Below are 21668 nucleotides of genomic sequence, written 5' to 3' on the forward strand. Positions count from 1 at the left end.
TTTAGAAGGTGTGTCCAAACTTTTGACTGGTAGTGTATAAATATATATATATATATATATATATATATATATATATATATATATATATATTTTTTTTTTTTTTTTTAATTATTGCTTTTGCATAACAATGGACTGTTTTTTGTTGTCATTACATATGGATTACTTAAGTCCATGTGTGTTATTTCATAGTTTTGAAATCTCCAGTATTGTTCTAGAATGTAGAAAATAAATCCCTAAAGAAAAAACATTGAATTAAAAGGTATGTCCAAACTTTTGACTGTAAATTATTATTATTATTATTATTATTATTATTATTATATATATATATATATATATATATATATATATATATATATATATATATATATATATATATATATATATATATATATATATATATATATAAATAAAAAACACCACTATAGCGAAACCAAAAACCCCACCAGAGAAAGAATCAACACTATAGCACCACAAAAACTAGCAAAATCAATAATTTAACACCAAATTCAACAACACAAAACCTAGCAAAATCAATAATATAACACCATTCAACAACACAACAAATACGACAGCAGCACAAAAACGACAGTAACACCAAAAATGTAACTAAAACACACAGCAAATAGAAAAACATGATAGAACCAAAAAAACAAGCCAGCAAAAACAAGAACAGCACAGCAACACAAATGCCAATAAAACAGCAAAGCAGACAACACAACAGCACAACTTAAAACATGACTGCAAAAACCAAAAACATGACAGCAACTTTAAAAAAAAAACTTGTCAACAAAACAAAAAAAAACACAACAGCAGAACTAAAAACATGACCACAACAACAAAAACACAACACCAAGCCCAAAAACATGAGAATAAAAACAAGACAGCAAATTCAAAAAGATAATAAAACAAAACACAACAGCAGCAGCAGCAGCCATAACAGCAAAACCAAAAACATGACCACAAAACCAAAAACATGACCACAAAACCAAAAACAGACAATAAATATAATAACACAATAACAAAAACAAGCCATAAAAAGCAAGAACAAGATAAAAACACCCAAACAAGAACACTGTGAAACCCAAAACAAAACTGTACAGAAAAGGCAGTAATGGTCTCTCATTTTGAGTTGATGCTCTTGGGTTTTGGTTTTGCTATTGTGTTTGGGTTTTTGCTTTGTGTTTTCTGATTTGAAGTTTCATTTTCTGGTTCATTGTTCAGGTGTGTTTTTGTTTTGTTAATGTAATTTGTTAATGCATTTTTATGGGTCACCATAATAACTGCCCTCATATTGTTTTCACCAGTATTGGAGCATTAAAATCTCATCTGAAGATCCCCTAACCCTAGAGCAATATTTGTTTTGGTGTGTGTTCTACCTTTTCCTTCAGATTTGTACAGACAGATTAGGTCCAGCACATGGTCAGGCCCGAGGGAACATGGGTGCGAGTTAAGAGCTTTACCCTAATATCAGAGCAGGCAGTCATGGGCTGCCTCCAGCTGCTGATTTCCTCTCGTCATCTCCTGTGTCAATCATAGCATTTGAACTTTCCCTTAGCCATCAATTCATATAATGAAGACTGAAAATAAACACGTCAGCATCTTTTATTCTCACCATATACACAGTCTGTAAAATGGGGTGCTTTATAGGTAGCAAGTAAGCACAATGCTTGTTGTTGTCCAAGTTGCATTGAAATGAGTGAAGGTTTGAGTACAAGGAAAGATATATAGACAGATCTGTCTGATTTATGAAACTGTTGTACAAAATCATAAAGAACAGTGACTGGAAATAATTTGCACAACTGATGAATCAGCTTCAGCTGCTATAGCAAATAGAATGGGTTTTTTCCCCAGGTTGATACAGTACAAAGACCATTATAGGAGTATTTTATTTTTGTAACTATTTTCAAACCTCAGTTGCAAATGAAAGTGAAATATACAATGCCCGTCCAAAAAAAATGTCACACACTCTAATAAGCTTCTGCAATGTCACAACATTTATTCCCGTACAGAATTTTTCGCCAAGATCTTGTATTGATGACGGGAGAGTCCGACCACTGCGCAAAGTCTTCTCCAGCACTTCTCAAAGATTCTCAGTGGGGTTAAGGTCTGGACTCTGTGGTGGCCAATCCATGTTTGAAAATGATGTCTCATGCTCCCTGAACCACTCTTTTACCATTTGAGCCTGATTAATCCTGGCATTGTCCTCTTGGAGTATGCCCGTGCCATCAGGGAAGAAAAAATCCATTGATGGAATAACCTGGTCATTCAGTATATTCAGGTAGTCAGCTGACCTCATTCTTTGGGCACATAACGTTGCTGAACCTAGACCTGACCAACTGCAGCAACCCCAGATCATAGCACTGCCCCCACAGGCTGGTACGGTAGGCACTAGGCATGATGGGTGCATCACTTCATCCACCTCTCTTCTTACCCTGATGCGCCCATCACTCTGGAACAGGGTAAATCTGGACTCATCAGACCACATGACCTTCTTCCATTGCTCCAGAGTCCAATCTTTATGCTCCCTAGCAAATTGAAGTCGATTAGCCTTCCAATTAGCCTCAGTGATAAGTGGTTTCTTAAGGCTACACATCTGTTTAGTCCCAATCCCCTGAGTTCCCTTCGCATTGTGCATGTGGAAATGCTCTTACTTTCATTATTAAACATAGCCGTGAGTTCTGCTGTTGTTTTTTTTACGATTTGATTTTACCAAACGTTTAAGTGATCGCCGATCACGATCATTCAAGGTTTTTTTCCGACCACATTTATTCCTCAAAGATGATGGTTCCCCACTATCCTTCCAGTTTTTAATAATGCACTGGACAGTTCTTAATCCAGTTTTAGTAGTTTCAGCAATCTCCTTAAATGTTTTCTTTGCTTGATGCATGCCAGTAATTTGACCCTTCTGAAACAGATTAATGTCTTTTACACGACCACAGGATGTGTCTTCCGACAGTTGTTTAAGAAATGAGAAGCTACTACTTGCATCAGTTATGGTTAAATAACTTGTTGCCAGCTGAATCATAATCATCCATGCAGTAATTATCCAATGGGAGGCTCTTACCTATTTGCTTAGTTAAATCCAGGTGGTGACTTTTTTTGGACGGGCAATGTATTTATAGCTATACTCCAATAAGTCAAGTAACTAATAAAAATCCACTAATGTGTTATTGAATTTACATATTCCTTGTTTTATGGGGTCACAGGGGCTAAGTGGTTAGCACATTTGCCTTACACCTCCAGGGTTGGGGGTGGAGTTCACGTGTTTTTCTGGTACTTTGGGAGTTTCCTCCTGGAACTCCAGTTTCCTTCCCTAGTCCAAAGACATGCATTGTAAGCACAGATTGCCATCTCTAAGTTGTCAAGAGTGTATCTGATTGTGCCTGCAGGTGGTTGGCACCCCGTCCAAGATGTCCCTAACCTTATGTCCTTAACTTAAGAAATTAAGAAAACTAAGGATTTAGATACACAAAAAATGAAACAGGTTTTATTTATGCAAACATCTCTGTCTATGCAGAGGGTCATGGGTGTAGAGAAGAATAGATACATTGCATCATGTTTTGCACAGTCCTGGTCTATTGGTATAGTAAGTGGTAAATTAGAATAAATAAAATTTGTATGCATTAACCCTATTGCACAATTTCCAAGGATGATAAATTTGTGAGTCCAGTGCCGGAGCACTAATTCTGATAAATGCAAAAAATTCATAGAAACTCAGGCTATATGTGACAGAAGAAGATAGATGGAGCTGAGTTTCAAAAAGAATTGTTTTCATTCAGTCGACGAAAACAAAACAGCTGGGTTTGAAACAACAGTTTGAGTCATGAAACACTCAAAGTTATGAACATATATATATATATATATATATATATATATATAAAATGGAAAAAAGAGAAAAGAGCACCAAGGCTTTAGTAACAGTGCACGCTTCATCATGGGTAAACTGAATTATTTATAGGAGGAATAAACTAGGGAAAAACAGGATTTGCTAAGTTTATTTTAAAATCTTACAGGGCGAGCCGTGCCTCATGGGCGTGAAGAGAATCTATCGGAAGCTGAAACCAATGGCCAAGTGTGTTATGGGTAAGACCCAATCGGTCACCGTGACTTCAGACCCCTGTGAGTGCACTGAGTCTGATTTTGAATGGTGAGTGATCCTTTTATTTTCATGTATTATTATTTATTTTTAAGTCTTTTACATGTTACAAATTTACAGCTCTTACATGGATGATACAGTGAGGGAAAAAAATATTTGATCCCCTGCTGATTTTGTACGTTTGCCCACTGACAAAGAAATGATCAGTCTGTAATTTTAATGGTAGGTTTATGTGAACAGTGAGAGACAGAATAACAACAAAAAAATCCAGAAAAACACATTTCAAAAAAGTTCTACATTGATTTGCATTTTATTGAGTGAAATAAGTATTTGACCCCTTTGTAAAACATGACTTAGTACTTGGTGGCAAACCCTTGTTGGCAATCACAGACATCAGACATTTCTTATAGTTGGCCACCAGGTTTGCACACATCTCACATCTCAAGGAATTTGGGCCCACTCCTCTTTGCAGATCCTCTCCAAGTCATTAAGGTTTTGTGGCTGACCCTTCAGCTCCCTGGATTTTGGTCTCATTTGACCACAACACTTTCACCCAGTTCTCCTCTGAATCATTCAGATGTTCACTGGCAAACTTCAGATGAGCCTGTACATGTGCTTTCTTTATCAGGGGGACCTTGCGGGCGCTACTGGATTTCAGTCTTTCATGGCGTAGTGTGTTACCAATTGTTTTCTTGGTGACTATGGTCCCAGCTGCCTTGAGATCATTGACAAAATCCTCCAGTGTAATTCTGGGCTTATTCCTCGGCATTCTCATGATCACTGAAACTCCATGAGGTGAGATCTTGCATGGAGCCCCAGACCGAGGAAGATTGACAGTCCTTTTGTGTTTCTTCCATTTGGGAATAATCGCACCAACTGTTGTCACCTTCTCACCAAGCTGCTTGGCGATGGTCTTGTAGCTCATTCCAGCCTTGTGTAGGTCTACAATCTTGTCCCTGACATCCATGGACAGCTCTTTGGTCTTGGCCATGATGGAGAGTTTGGAATCTGATTGATTGCTTCCTTCTGTGGACAGGTGTCTTTCATACAGTTAACAAGCTGAGATTAAGAGCACTCCCCGAGAGTGCTCCTACTGTAATCTCAGCTCCTTACCTGTATAAAAGACACCTGGGAGCCAGAAATCTTTCTGATTGATAGGGGGTCAAATACTTATTTCACTCATTAAAATGCAAATCAATGTATAACTTTTCTGAAATGCATTTTTCTGGATTTTTTTGTTGTTATCCTGCCTCTCACTGTTCAAATACACCTACCATTAAAATTACAGACTGATCATTTCTTTGTCAGTGGGCAAACGTACAAAATCAGCAGGGGATCAAATAATTTTTTCCCTCACTGTATGGTTGTGGGATCAAAATCCAAGAGAGTCACTGTTGGATCCTTGAACAAAAAAGAATGTTTTATGATCACTAGCAATCACTTCCTGGTTACTTTTATAGTCCTTAAGATGTCATATTAGCCATTGCAAAATCTTGTCATAACTGAGTCTGTTAGAGTTTCTATAATTTTTCAGTCTTTGTTATGTCTGACTTATTTTTACGTGACCTTGCTCTCGGGTCTCGGGTTTTGGATTTTACTTGTCTGCAAACCTCTGTGCAATGTGGATCCATATTCCTCTTTTGAATCCCAAATCTTACAGTAATGTTTATGCAACGAAACTTGTAGCTGCCCTAACAATTCACTGTGTCCCTTTCCGAATTATGTGGAAGTTTTGTCGCTTGCTTGGGCTTTCTCTGTTTAACAGAATTAGCAAAAGACTTCCCCATTCCCCTGGTTCCAGATTAAATATATATAATTTAACATGTGTATACAGTAGTACTCCTGAAATACTTTGCATGGCACGCGTTGTTCTTTTGCCTCTTTACCTCATAAAATTCAACACATGCCGACATTGGCATGACACAGGAGATTTTTGCCCATTTAAAATCTGTTAGCTAGCTTCCATGTATTTCTAGAATACTCTAGCCTTTGCCTTGTTATTTCACCGTATAAACTTTAGCCCAAAACAGATGTTATGTTTATTATGTTTTTTTTTTCTCTTATGCTTCACTGTTGTGCTATAATTTTAACTAAAAAATCTGATGCACTTGTGCACTGATGAAGAATCATTTAAAGAAAAAATTGAGATTACTTTTTTTTCCCTTCACTCCAGCTGTAGCCTGTAATTACTGTGTAATTTGGAGTGAGAAGAGCAGCATATGGAACCTCAAACGAATAAACATCTAAACAAGAGCAGAGTTCACCGTCTAGCCTAGGCTGCTATGATTAGCATTTCAGTGAAGCTCAGCTAGATTAGCTTTGAGACTGCTTCTGCTAAGCGAAAACCAGTCAACTGTGAAACTCTAGGCTGTGTGAAAGAGGACAGTCATGATAAGGGATTGGGATCATCTGGTAGTGGGTGTGTATACTGGTTCTGCATTACAATGTAATATATCCTTGCATCCTCATGTCCGCTGTAAAATTTCCATCCTCTCATTTTTGCAGGCCTAAACCTTTTCCCTGAGTTCAGTAGCACTCCTGCTTCATGTGACTGGAATGCCACTTTGCTCATTTTCATGTGAATTATAAAAATTATTAATGCCGCTTTGCTAACGTCCCTAAATCTGAAGACCCCAAGGGGGCAAGCGCTACCCGGAATACCCACCGAAAGACATTAATCACGGAGTGTAATAGCTTTCATTAACAATCACAACGCGGCCGCATCTGTGTTGTGTGTCGCCGTAATTGCAGCAATTTGTCCCCATCGTCTGGAGCTGCGCAGTCACATTGGGTTTTAATTGTAGGACAAACAACTTAAGCTCGTCTGGTCTGTATGCTCGATCAAAAAGACAAACACAGACGAGTTTGTTATCTGTTGTTTATCTGTAGCGTAAGAAAGAATCATTCATATTATAGACATTCGCATCTTGTCACTGCTGTTATGTGAGGAAAGAAAGTAGCAGCGGAAGCTAGATGAAATCTGCTTGATGGATTACATCAGGTTCTGGAAAAAGAGAAACTTCTATAATGATGTTTACTGTGTTCACAATTTTTTCAGGGGTTTGTTTGTTCTTGCACTGCTTAGACATGTGTGTGTGTGTGTGTGTGTGTTGCAGTGATTATGGCTATGAACGGAGAACAGATGGGCGATGTACACCAGCATTTTGGTTTCATCCCTCTTCCATGTCCAGGAGTTGCATTACAGGCCACACTTTCCTCAACAGTACCGGGTGAGTACTTAGCATATTTCTCTACAGTATACCTATTCAAATCTGGACACTACAGCAGAAATGCAACCATATAAGCACCTTGTATTCCCCTGTACACCTTATACAGAAAAAGACCACTTGTGTTGGGTTAATAAGCGAAAGACATGGATCTGCCTAAGATATAGTCTTCTTGAGAGTCTTCATTAATTCCACATAGACATGAATATCCTTGGATCCAGAGTGAAACTTGAAGGGATGAAAAGGGATGAGCTGATGAAGCCTCTCGGATGAGTGGCAAAGACACACAAGATTATGATTAGCTAAGACAGATGAACAGCAGCAGGGTTACTATGTTGGCGGGCTGAAATCAGTCCTTAGGGACATTCAAATAAGAGATGGAAAGAACAGAGAAAGAGAAGAAGAAAGTACAGAAGTGAATGGAATAAAACACAATGAAAGGCAGGCAGGCAATAGAGAAGGAAGGAAGGAAGTAGAGAAAGGAAGGAAGGAAAGAAGGGAGTAGAGAAAGGAAGGGAGGAAAGAAGGAAGTAGAGAAAGGAACGAAGGAAGGAAGGAAGTAGAGAAAGGAAGAAAGGAAAGAAGGAAGTAGAGAAAGGAAGGAAGTAGAGGAAGGAAGGAAGGAAGGAAGCAAGTAAAGAAAGGAAAGAAGAAAGGAAGGATGGAAGAAAGTAAGAAAGGAAGTAGAGAAAGGAATGAAGGAAGGAAGGAAGTAGAGAAAGGAAGGAAGGAAGGAAGGAAGGAAGCAAGCAAGTAAAGAAAGGAAAGAAGAAAGGAAGGATGGAAGAAAGTAAGAAAGGAAGTAGAGAAAGGAAGGAAGGAAGTAGAGAAAGGAAGGAAGGAAGGAAGGAAGTAGAGAAAGGAAGAAAGGAAGTAGAGAAAGCAAGGAAGGAAGTAGAGAAAGAAAATAGAGAAAGGAAAGACAAAAGACAGATCGAAGGCTGGAAATAACAAAGAACAGGAAAAGAGAGAAAGAAAAGAAAAATATGCCAGGAAGGGGAAAAATAAGAAGACAGAATGAAGGGTAGAAAGTAGAAGATAAATAATGAGAGTGAGAATGATATAAAGGGAGCATGAAAGAGAGGGAGCAATCAAGAGAGGGAACGAGACAAATGACAAAAAGAGGAATGAAAGAGAAAGTAAGGAGGAAGGGAGCATAAAGGAGAGAAATGTTGTCTATGTCTTTTGGTTAAACTGCAGGATGTTGCTGACTAAAGAGCACAAATGATCTTAAGCTGTTCTTTTGATTCACTGGTAGTCATTATTAGCAGAAGAGGCCACTCATGAATGTAGCTTTCTAATCATTTAAATGCTGAAATGCTACGTTTTCTTTTTCCCCTATAGCTTAACCTCATTACAGTAAAGCACTTCATGGACTATTTCTTTATTCCTCCTTTTTATTTCTATGCAATTGCTTTAGAGAAACTAATATACTCTGTCAAAGAAAGCAGATTTCCCACCCTATTTTAGGGTTCCAAATCTTCTTCCAAAATTCTTCCCATGGAGAACTGTCTTCCTCTCTAGCTGAGTTAAATATACCTAGGATTCATCACTCCCCAAGACATCGCAAAAGTGTCAACTTTTTATTAGAGATTATGTGAGATTGCTTGTCCACATACAGCATACGATTAAGCTTAATGCTTTAACTTTTCGCAGTTATTTTCATTACAACAGCACAAAAATGTTGAGTTTTAAACAAAACTGCTGAATTGGCAGCTGGAAAGCATGTTGGACTGGATTCAGGGTGGGGATAAGTGCACAGAGAGAGGATTTAAAACGGCAAATGTGCACACATCAGTGTTCGCTCAGATGTAACTGGGGAAGAGATATTCATAGAGGTGCAGATAAGTTACTCGTGTAGGTTGGTGTTTGAAGAGAATAGAGGCTTGTCTCAGTTACACTCGATGCCGAACTTGGACTTTTTCTTATCTGCTTAAATGAGAAGTCTAGCCGCTGTTTAACTGTTTGATGTAACAACATGTTACACTAAGATTAATGGTTTGGCTGTAAATACATTACATATTACTTTGGAATGTCATTCGAGACCAATAACAATGTATAAATATGACTATTAATTAATCATCCCTTTATATAATAATCACATGCATTTCTAGATGCTGTTGAATGTTGAATTTCAGTTTCTCTGTGAAAATTATACACTATAAATTTAATTTATTTATAATATAATTTATTAATTTAAACATATATAGAAAAAAAAACTGAATGAAATGAAAACTAAAAAATAAATGAAAAAGACAAACAAAACAAAACATGCATACTTAAAAAAAAAAGAAAGGGGGAATGACAAAGCAAGAGAGAGCGAAAGAGAAAAAAAAAGCAGAAATAGCATTAAAGGAAGAAATTGTAATAATAATAATAATAATAATAATAATAATAATTTACAGTCAAAACCAGTCAAAAGTTTGGACACACCTTTTAATTCAATGTTTTTTGTTTAGGGATTTATTTTCTACGTTCTAGAACAATACTGGAGATTTCAAAACTATGAAATAACACACATGGACTTAAGTAATCCACATGTAATGACAACAAAAAACAAGTCAGTTGTTATTTTAAGACACGAAGGTCAGGTGTTCTGGAATAGTTCTTGCAAGAACAGTATTGTCAAGTGCATTTGCAAAACCCATCAAGCACCATGATGAAACTGGTTCACATGAAGACCATCCCAGTAAAGCAAGACCAAAACTGACCTCTGCTGCAGAGGAGAAGTTCATTTAGAGTCACCAGCCTCAGAAATCACCAATTAACAGCACCTCAGATTAGAGGCGTTATGAAGGCTTTACAGAGCATCAGTAGCAGACATATCTCAATATCAACTTATCAAATATCAAACGAGATTATTGTGTATTTCGGCCGCCTTCAGCATTGTTTTACAATGTAGAAAGAAATAAACATCAGGAAAGACCATGGAATTAGAAGATGTGTCCAAACTTTTGACTGGTAGTGTATGTTTAATATTTGCAATAATGTATGTCTGATTGTCAGCACTGATTAATTATAGATAGTCTAAGGGAAAATAAATATTAGATTTGGCAACGCAGCACATCTGATCAGTGGTAAAATGTTCAAGGACCATCCTAGTCACTTCAAATACACCTACTCACACTGCATTTATACTCACACAGCATTACCATTTCCACAAAGCTCTGATCTTTTCTGGACCTTTCTGTCTCTTTGAATGTGTGCAGATACAGAAAGGTGGTGTCTAATAATTGCACGGGCGGTGTGGTGGATTTGTACATGGCCCGTAGGCGGCCATGCCCCAGCCAGGCCCCTAAAGGCCTCCACCTGGTCACCAGCGAGGGAAAACTCACAGCCACACTGGGCCACAATGTCACCTTCCTCGTTTTCCTAGAGCAGGTGATTTATCAGTATAGCATACAAGAACATGTCACTCAAAATGTTAATGTGCCGCTGAGCTAGTTGGACCAGTCATTTGCTCAAAGTTAAGTGGTTTTCAATCACTAATAGAGGACTAGCTTTGAAAAAGAATTTGAGTAGCATTTTACCTAATGCATCCGTAATGTACTTCATTTACTTCTTAATGGTAAACACCAGCTAGGATCATGCTAAAATTACTCTTTTTTTTTTTTTTTTTTTTGCTTTCCATTAAGATCTACTTAGGTTTTGCTCATAATTCAACTCTTTTTTTTGTATTAAGTGACTGAATAGAGCTGTCTGGATTAAACAATAGTAAGCTGTACTATAGATTAGGTCAGAGAGATCAGTGCTTATGCTTTTCTTTGAAATTGCAAGGTTTTGAGCCAGACAACAGGCTGTCTTGTGTCAAAATTGATTATTCACTAGCTTGTGCCGTTGCTTACAAAGGAAAGACTGGGACTGACAAGTGCTCACTGAAATCTTCAAGGCAAAATTCAGTTGACATTTTATTTTTAATGGATGCCCAATGTAATAGCTTCCTCGATGTTGAAATCATTAGTGTCATTCCTGTTTCACGGCAGGGTGACGGATCAAGGACGAGCATCACGTTGGACTTCGGCGACGGCCATGCCATCACATATTCCAACGTGAGCTCCATCGAGGATGGGATCAAACACATCTACAAGAGTGTGGGAATCTACAGAGTGACCGCTACAGCGGAGAACAGCCTGGGGTTTGAGACGGCAGTTCTTTTCTTACACGTTACATGTGAGTGACTATGTTTACATGCATTTTCAACAGAGTCCTAATAAACTGTTTATACGTATACTCAAATGGACACATGAAAGATGGTGAACTTTCTGTTTTAGCATAGCAATGAAAAGTGCATCAATGCAATTAGTGTTCATTTTTTTTTAAATCATGCTGGTTGTGTTTTGTATTTTTATGTAATGATCTTTTTATTTATCTAATGAACACATGATGGAAGTATGATTGCTAAGAAAGCAACAGAAAGCAACAGTTTGTATCCACAGTAACGTTTCCTGAAATTTCATAGATAACTAAAATGAAAAAATAAGGATGCTCAGCTAGTCTGAATGTTAATAATGTTTATAATTATATAATTAAAATTATCTACAAGTATTATGCCTCATTTTTTAATGTTAAGAACACTCTCTGGGCTTAAGTGAACAAGAAACATATCATTTTATTATTATTTATCTGTTGGATATTAAACCCAGCCCAAATATGTAAAATAATAATAATAATGTTACTGTTGCTTTTTTTTTTAATTTTGTCAAGTTTTCATGTAAATTTTGAACCAAAGATGAAGTTAAATATAGGATATTGATTCTAGGCAGCTCTCTCACAGCCTGTTAGAGCATTCTGTTGTTGATATATGTCAGCCTGTATTTTGATATGAAGGTCATGCTGATCTGATCAGAAATCATTAAGTATAATAATCAGTATATGTTGTTTCTTCCCCCTGACTGAATTGACCATCGCTGACATGTTGAGGTAGACAGATGTCACGGCTCTGAGTTATTGATCAGGGAAAGGCCCCGGTTTTCAGATCCGTCAATCCAGCTGAGCTTGAGAAACAGAAATGGCTGCCTTTGAAACACAGGAGATGAAAAATCTTTCACAGATGGCAGGAGCTCCCTGGGTGGAACAGCTGCGAATATATATTGGATACGGCTGTGTTTTTTTTTTTTTTTTAACTTTGTCCTGTAAACTAATTTTTCTGTTTTTTTTTCCAGATTCCTGTTTTTCTTTTTTATCTATGGCTTCATTCTCTCTCCTTCTCACCCCACTCTCTATCTGCACTCTTTCTTTGTGTTTCTTTTCGGAGTAGGTCAGCTGGAGTATATCCATCTCTCTGCGCCGTTTGTGGCAGTGAAAAATAAGGAAGTCAACCTGACAGTGGTTCTGTGGCCGAGCCAAGTGGGAACTGTCACCTACATCTGGTGGTTTGGGAACAACTCAGAGGTACCACAGTATTTTCCCTTTCAGCCTCCATGCATCAAAATGCAAATAGCTCTGTATGGCTCAAAGTGGGGCTTGGGTTAAGTCCAGGGAGTAAGAAAGCAGATAGGAAGGAAGCAATAATACCATTTAAATTGAAAATATTATTAGTATTATTAGTATTAATGTATCATCATTGCACAGAAAGAGTGGTTATAAACCGGGTTTGTAAGTAGGGATGTGCTTAGCATGCAAAAATGACTCTTTCTTGTCAATCAATTCAATTCGTACCTATAAGGTATTATCAAAATGAGATAAAATTCAAAATCGTTTAGTATTTTGAGTTTAATAGGATATAAAGTGAGACCATAATCGGTGCATAAAAAAAAATCTCCCAAAATCTAAAGAAAACACATTAAAGATAGTTCCAATAAATTGACTCTATTCAGATTTTTTTAATAAATTGGATTTGTATCATTTATCCTATATACAAATATTAAAGATGAAAAAAAAAGGAAATTATTTTATAAAAACAATTTTTGCGAGTAGCGAAGGTTTATAGAATGACCAAAAATCAGTGTCTTGCCATACAAAGGTATTATCACATGACCATTTAGCCTTAGTGATGATAAATGCTCGATAATTATTTATCAGAACACAATTAGTCCATTTATCTCATAATAATCTTACAACTATTGCAATCCATTCCATACGCTGAGTCTGAATAAAAACATTTTCTTTATTGTATTCGTCTATGTTCTACTAAACTCAGCTTCTTGCAATGCGACAAGGATATGAAGAATTTCTTTTTTTTTTTTTTCCTGGAGTTTTTAAGTAGTGATGTTCCAAACCCAGTAATTTCCAATTTTTTTATAGAATTCCGCTATCAGAGCTCTTGGTATCTATCAATATCTGTCACTGATCCGACACTGCCACCACTTGGCCATGCCAAGTTCAGAGACATCAGAAGCATGGTGGAGATACTCTTTAAGAGAATTTGTTTAAAACAGAGAAATGAGACAGTAGTTGGATTAGCCTGTGGCTAGTATAATAATATACATAAATGTTAATTGTTTGATCGTTTACTGCCATCGAATCCTTCTACCAGGTGACATTTTTTTATGTTGGTATAATTGTGATGCTTGGGTTTATAAAATCCCAAAAGATCCAGTACAGTCGTAAATTGTGGACTTTATAACTGCTTACAAATCTACTGGTCAGTAAAATAGTAAAGCTTTACGTCCTTCGACTTTAACAGTATTTACTGAGTTAGTTAACATACCATGAATGTCAGCATTAACTTAAGCATTAACTTAGCATTAAGTTAACTAAGTAAAGTAACAAAGTTAGCACTTAAAATATTGAGAACACTTGTTACAAGATGTAACTTTTATAGAAATATGATAGTTACAAAATGCACCAGTATCATGTCAAAATAAAAAAAGAAAGCTTGGAAAAAGATGTTGGTCTACCTATCGGAAGGTTCTGAGTTCAAATCCCAGCACCACCTAGCTGCCACTGCTGGGCCCGTGAGCACAGCCCTTAACCCTCTACCGCTCAGTTTAATAAAAAATAAATAAGTAAATAAATGTAAATCTCTGGATAAAAGTGGCTGACAAATCCCATAAATGTAAATGGTGGTGGATCTCTTGATGGCATGTGCATTGCTTTTCCCAAAACCCCCAAATTTCACAAACTTTTGCACACTTCTATGTTGCTCTATATCTGTCAGATCAAAACGACTGAAATAATATAAACAGCATAAGCACTACAAATATGATTTTTCAAAAAGTGAATGTTTATGTTTTGCTACTAACCGAAACTGACAAGCAATTCTCACACGGTATGTCTTTTTATTCTTTGTTTTTCATTCCTGTGTCCCTAAGTATGTGTTTCTTTCTCACCTTTGCTTAAACAACCCCAGCCAATAATCACACTGGAGGGGAGCGTGGCTTTCACTTTCCCTCGGGAGGGAATAAATGTCGTCACCGTGCAGGTGGTAGCCGGGAACACTATTCAGCAAGACAGGAAAACCATCGCAGTGCATGGTGAGTGGCTGTTTCTTGACAGCTAGCCAATGTGGGAATACAGTTTTTAGGCTCTTATTCTGCCCTCCATCTCTGTTTTGCCTGTGGATATCAATCTGTATCTCTGTTATCTGGAGTGAAAGGAAACACACGACTGCTATGATATATTGCACTGATGCATTCGATCTATTGTTTTGGAATTAAGTGAGGCTTTATTACACACCAAGAATAGACCACATTTCATTACTTCATTAATATATGAGAGACAAACTTGTTCTTATTTATTTTAGTCATAGAAGGGATAACAACATTACATATGATGGCAAGCTGCGGTGTCAATTAATACCGCCAGTGACCAGATTTTGCCATGTTACATAAAACACTGAAGAAACCATAGTCGAAAATACCTTTAATATTTCACAAGCGTAACACATACCCTATGAAATGCCTGCTGAAAGCTGACTGACAGTTGCTATTTTATGAAGTTATGATTTAAGGTCATCATTTGAAATCCGTTGACAGATTAGCACAATAATGCAATCCAACAAATTTCAGCTTGCTTTCTATACAGTTTATGAGAAATAGATATTTAAAATGAACTCCACCCCCTATGGCTGATCGTACCTGAGCACACAGCACTAGTTCTAGTCCAGTCCTGACTTTGGGCAAATTCATCTTATCATTCAGCATTATTGTTTTTAAATCTTAACAGGATGCTTTTGCTATGAAGTTGACACTAATTCTGGGAAGCTTGGCCAAATATACTAGAACTATTTCACAAAAATGAGATTTGTATATTAGGCAAATTACTTTGTAAGTAGGAAGTGCTGAATGTTTCTTAATAATCCAGCAATAAAAAAAAAATAAATGAAAACTCTTTAATATCACTTATAGTAAACAAGCTAAGGCTGATCAGGTTCATTTCTTTTGCCTAGCAGTAAACTTATGTGTCACTAAGTGCTTGGCCCCCCAATAATTCAGTCTGTAAAGTTCAGTAACGTTTTATTAATTCATAAACTGTAGAAATATATTCAGTTATTTAATTAAAAGTACTTTTTAAGTAATTACAGTTTTAATTAGTCAGGAATATTAAAGTTGCTCATTTAACAAAGTGCTAAAGAAAAGAAAATTGTTGTAGGAAGTCTTGAATAGGTTTCAATCAAATTTGATATTAAAATTTCACAAATAAATAAATGTATCCTACTATATATTTTTTTATGTTTTTCTTTGCTGCTTTACAGAATATTTCAGGTCCCATCTTTTAGCCTTTTCCTCCAATCTGGATGAGCACAACCCTGACGTGGCAGAATGGAGGCTGGATGTTAGCAGAGTCATCAAAAACTCCATGGTCCATGTAAGTGAAGTCTTAAGCCTCTTCTTCTTTGATGCATAGATCCGAGATCACTGCACTGAGATCAGAATTTTCACCCTTGCGTTAATTATAACCGCCATGAGCTGGAACATTTCTTCCACTCTTACTCTAGTGATTACTGCTTGTGTCTCTCCTTCAACTCAAGGTTCAAGACTTCTCTAAATCACTGTAAAACTTGGATCTGTTGCAAATGAGCAATGAATGCATTGTGGTGCCCCAGGAACATCATTTCTGCCTCTCTCTCGATAATCCTCATGTGTCAAATAAATGAAGCTAGGAAATGCCACACAGGAGAGTTTATGGTGCTGTCTAATAACTGCACAATAGGTGTTTTTAAACTTTCTGCTGACCAACGAGAAGTTAAATCACCCACCAACTGGCATATCTGGGCATGGTCAGTAGATGCATCATGGGAATGGATTGGAATGCTAGATTATGTTAAAGGAAGGCTAGTTTTCTACGAGGCTAACAAAGAATACAGAACAGAAATGTTTAAATTAATATAGTAACCCAGAATGTTTGCATTCTCAAAACTGAGTCAAAAAATATTATAAGACCAGTTTTGACAATTGTATGGGCTGTAATTCATATCACAAATATATATATAATACACTTGTTATCTTTATATTCTATTATATTATTAATTACAAGTGATAACATGAACTTCATGGGCATTCCATAGCAATAAAATGAAGTGTAAAGGTCCAATGTTATATGTTAATGTTAGTAAATTTCCATGTACTAAGAGGAATGAAACACTTCAGGATGTTTTGTTATTGGAAATAATCAGCATTGGGGTGAAACTGTAACTTTACGCTACTGTATCATAATACTGGAGAGCTTTTTTATTTCAGCTCTGTATCCAAGAAAAAACTTATTTTGCTGCTGTTTAACAAAGAGATTGTGATTAGAAGTAAGTTGTTTATGGCCCAAGAGTGTTTGCACAAATGGTAAGAGGGTCAGAATGCGCTGGAGACAAGATGGCGAGACTCAAGTCTAAGAATTAGTTTAGGCAGGCCTTGATAAGATTTTCCTGATTTCCAGACATTTCCAGACATTTTAATGTACCCAGATTCTCTTGCTTTGTTTTGAATCATGTTTATAAAAACTCTTTGAGATTTTCTCAAAGAGTGCTGGGTCCTGTTGCGCAGCAGTACAAATAAATTGTAATGCTTTTTTTTTACTCTTGTCCATGCCTACCAGAGTGCTATTTTCTCCAAACTTCCAAAACAAGATCAAATATTACTAAATAAATATTAAATAATGCTGTTGTTCTTTATTAAAATCAAAAGAATTCCCCAGAATAAGATCGCTAAATATTTCCTTGTTTCATCTACAGTACTTTCACCCAAGATCTTGTAATATGCATGAATGCGTCAACTGGTTGTAGTGAAGTAAAATAACCCAAACCACAGTAGTCGTGTTCGCCATATGTGTGCTCCACTCCACTGGAGTCGTAATGTGGCTAATGAGTTTTCAGCGGACCACATGGGGCCTTACAGAAGGACGGCACACTTTAACCTTGTGATTTGACCTGAAACTAATGTTGGTATTCTGGTTTTAATTGCCTCACTGCCTCTGTTATATCCTGAAAATAATAACAGACCATGTGATGTTCAATTGTAATCTACTACAGAAGCTTCCTGTAATTTTTGTTGCTGTCTTTTTTTTCATGAAAACATTTTGCACAGACAGACATCAACTGTCAGAGCTGGCTCTGAATCATAACCAACATAAACATCTGCCTAGTTCATTTCCTAAAGTTTGGAATGATGTAAGTGTGTGTAGAAGAAAAGGAAAAGCTAAAATATAAATTGTTTTTTTATCAGTAACATGATATTATTTTTTTAGCACATTGTTTCTGTTAGTCGTTATTGTTGTTAGTGAGACAAGCTCAGCAGCAGGTCTGCGTGTCTTTGTAAGTGTACGCAAAGGCCTGAATGCATTGTCAGCATGTTCATTTGAATTATTGCCGACATGTGCAAATAGAAACAGGAAAGTGTAGAAATGGGTGGGATTGGTCTGACTTTCTGTCAGAGGAAGTAGAATTGATTAGGCAGGATTGGTCAGGTTTTGTGTAGTAGAAGCTGCCAGGGTAGTAGATTTTCTGTGTGAGCAGGTGGGGTTTGTCAATGTATCATTGGAATCTAACAAGGACAGAGGTTAGAATTTCTGGGGAAGTTACCAAGATAGGATATTAGTTCTCAGGGAGTTGGCAGTAATGGTCAGAATTGGGGGTTGGGTGGTGCTAGGAGTGGTGGGAATTCTGAAAGAGTTGCCAGGATTGGGCAGAATTTCTGAAGAAGCTGCCAGGATTGGACAGAATTTCTGTGATAGCTGCCTGGATTAGTGGGGATTTCTAAGGAAGGTGCCAGGATTGGTGGGGATTTTAGAGAAAGCTGCCAGGATTGGTGGGATTTTCTAAGGAAGCTTCAAGGATTGGTGGGAAGTTCTCAGGAAGCTGCCAGGATTAGTGGTAATTTCTAAGGAACTTTCCTGGATTGGTGGGAATTTCTAAGGAAGCTGCCAGGATTGGTGGGAATTTTTAAAGAAGCTTCCAGGATAGGTGGGAAGTTCTGAGGAAGCTGACAGGATTTTGGGGAATTTTTAAGGAAGCTTCCAGGATTAGTAGGAATTTCTAAGGAAGCTTCAAGGATTGGTGGGAAGTTCTCAGGAAGCTGCCAGGATTGGTGGGAATGTTAAATGAAGCTTCCAGGATAGGTGGGAAGTTCTGAGGAAGCTGACAGGATTTTGGGGACTTTCTTAGGAAGCTTCCCGTATTGGTGGGAATTTCTGAGGAAGCTGTCAAGATTGTTCAGAATTTTTGAGGAAGCTGCCAGGATTGGTCCAAATTTCTGTTCTGAGATAGCTGCCAGGATTGGTGGGAATTTCTAAGAAGGCTTCCAGGGTTGGTGGGAATTTCTGAGGAAGCTACCAGGATTGGTCAGAATTTCTGAGATAGCTGCCAGGATTGGTGGGAATTTCTAAGGAAGTTCTCAGGATTAATTTTTTTTAAGTAGGTATGATAAGCTCAGAAATACAGACCAATAACAGAACCAATATACTAAATGACATTTACGGTCACAAATGCTGTGAAGTTCACTTTCACATATTCCACATACACTATGACAAACCCTGCATTACTATGCCTTCAGATGTATTACTGAGGTATTTCACACATTCTGTAAAGCTGGCTGTGTGTTATGTTTTCTAGGTGACTGGAGTGAATCCAGAGCATCTGTTGGTCACTGTTTTGCCAGGACTGCCCACAGCCGCTGAATTCTTCCTGCTCCCAGATAAAGAGCTAACAGAGGGCAAAGCGGACAAAACAGTAACACATTTAGACCAGGTATCCACAAATACACCTTTATCTGCTTAAAATATGAGGATGTGAGTTATTCATTTTCACTATCAAATTGTTAGAAAGCATGATAATAATAATAATAATAATAATAATAATAATAATAATAAAAGAAACAACAACAACAACAATAATAATAATAATAACAATAATAATAATAATAATAATAATAATAATAATAATAGCATTACACAGATAAGTATTTGTGTTTTTAAACTAAAAGCTTATACTTACCTATTGTGTGTGAACAGATTTTTATCCATGAGTAGAATAAGAAAAACATAAAAAAAAAAGTAAAACATAAAAAACAAGATAAAACCTCAAACACTAATAATGCACATACATTATCACCTTCAATAAATAGTGATAAATTATAGTTTAGCAATTATATTTAAAATTATAACTCATTTAGTAAACAAATGTCAATTAATGAAAAGCCTTAATGTAAAGAGTCCAATCCAATCCAAAATTTAATCCAATATGCAATTAATTTTTGACAGCATTTATTTACATGAAATGATTTTATAATCTCATCATCATCATCATCATCATCATCATCATCACTGCTGCTCATTCTAAAACTTATATCTGATCCTTATTGTGTATGGATATCGTTCTTATTCGTGTTCAAATAGACTAGGTTTTTTTTTTTAAATTCGTTTATTCTTTTGTTATTTCTGGTTTGTTGAATGACATCAATTCCAGGGAAGCAAAGCAATGTGAAAGAGTTTCAGACTTTTTCCAGCAGATGTCAGTGTTGGCCCACATAGCTCTCAGTAATACTCTATTACACACACAGTTACACACAGCTGCCTTCTGGAACTAACAGTTCGAGGAGAAACACAATGACTTACTGGTTCATTTGTGTTAGAGGGGAAAATGTGTGTGTGTGTGTGTGTGTGCCATGTGTCATGTGATTTATATGTTTAATATATAATTCACATGCAGTGACATGGTTTGTGTGTTGTTTTAAGACTGCTTCTACTAAGAATGACAACAGGATGAAACTAAAGTATCTTCACGTCATATTTCAAATTCATAGGAAGATTTATTTTGTGGCAGAGAGTGATGCTTAGAATATTAACAAACACAATTTATGTACACACAGCTGTTATGGGTCTTTGCGTGGGATGCGGGTAGAGGTGCATTGTAGGGCGTGTTTGTTCCTGAAAGGATGGTAACAAAATTGAGGGAACCGAGTGCTTAAGTAGGGCAGATGGAGAAGTGCAACCCAACTGATAACAAGCTCAGTACAGCCCGAGCGCCAGTTTTGATACACGACTCAGCAGCGCCACAAGGCTGATTGCAGGAGCAGTGCACGTGAGGGTAGTAGTGCTTGTGTGACACAATGTAGGATCAGTTATGTGGACGCTTCAGAGCATTAACACATAACAAAATAACCTAAATATATACCCGATATACTCTTTTTATAAACTATAATATAAATCAGACTACTTTTACCTCAATGTTTTCTTCTTTTCTTTTTTGTCAGTGTTTTCTCTTTACCTTCTGAACTCCCTTTCTTTCTATCCCACAATATTCCTTCTCTGTTCATTTTTCTTTCTATGCCTCAAATAACTCGTAAATTAGAATAGCATTCTGCTACTCTGTTATCTGGCACAGCTCTATATACATGCAGTGAGGCGTTCAGGAGTTTATAAAGAGGCGTGGTCAGGTTCAGCATGCTTAGGTTGATTACCTGCACGAGGGCCCATGCAGGTCAGAGTGGATTTGCCTGAGAGGGCAGGCGTGGCATTCGTAGAAACGTCCTAGAAAATAAAAATAGAAATAAAAATGCATGAACTGATTTACATTTACCAAAAAATATATACTTATATGCCCCAAGGCATCACTTTCTCCTGTGAAATACTACTAGGGTCATCAGGTTTTTTCTTTTCTTTTCTTTTCTTTTCTTTTCTTTTCTTTTCTTTTCTTTTCTTTTCTTTTCTTTTCTTTTCTTTTCTTTTCTTTTCTTTTCTTTTCTTTTCTTTTCTTTTCTTTTCTTTTCTTTTCTTTTCTTTTCTGTTCTTTTCTTCCTTTAGTAAGGATCAGTAGTTAAATTCTGCATTTTTAAAGCTAAAGCTTACCTAGAGTATATATATTGTATAGAGAGTATAGATTGATTTATTTGTTTGTTTCTTTGTTTGTTTCTTTGTTTGTTTTAGGGGTGTTAACATATAGCAAACAGACAGCAACGCTGACTGTACAGTATAAACAT

At 36.7% G+C, this 21668-nt stretch overlaps 1 protein-coding gene across 4 annotated transcripts in view; it reads left to right on the plus strand.

Annotated features, from left to right (window-relative positions):
- LOC131347022 (VPS10 domain-containing receptor SorCS1) overlaps window positions 1-21668 on the plus strand; it is a 217535-nt gene that overhangs the window by 173693 nt on the left and 22174 nt on the right. For all 4 annotated transcript variants that reach the window (XR_009203701.1, XR_009203700.1, XM_058380859.1 and 1 more), the window contains exons 16-23: window positions 4014-4147; window positions 7213-7326; window positions 10533-10704; window positions 11307-11493; window positions 12581-12714; window positions 14615-14738; window positions 15959-16071; window positions 19304-19438. Coding sequence is in view for 2 of the 4 variants with exons in the window: in XM_058380859.1 (XP_058236842.1) it covers window positions 4014-4147; window positions 7213-7326; window positions 10533-10704; window positions 11307-11493; window positions 12581-12714; window positions 14615-14738; window positions 15959-16071; window positions 19304-19438 (1113 nt within the window). In the remaining 2 variants the exon portion in view is untranslated. The remainder of the gene's footprint in view (window positions 1-4013; window positions 4148-7212; window positions 7327-10532; window positions 10705-11306; window positions 11494-12580; window positions 12715-14614; window positions 14739-15958; window positions 16072-19303; window positions 19439-21668) is intronic.

The sequence above is a fragment of the Hemibagrus wyckioides genome, linkage group LG26 (genome assembly GCF_019097595.1).
Source record: "Hemibagrus wyckioides isolate EC202008001 linkage group LG26, SWU_Hwy_1.0, whole genome shotgun sequence".
Classification (NCBI taxonomy): Eukaryota; Metazoa; Chordata; class Actinopteri; order Siluriformes; family Bagridae; genus Hemibagrus; species Hemibagrus wyckioides.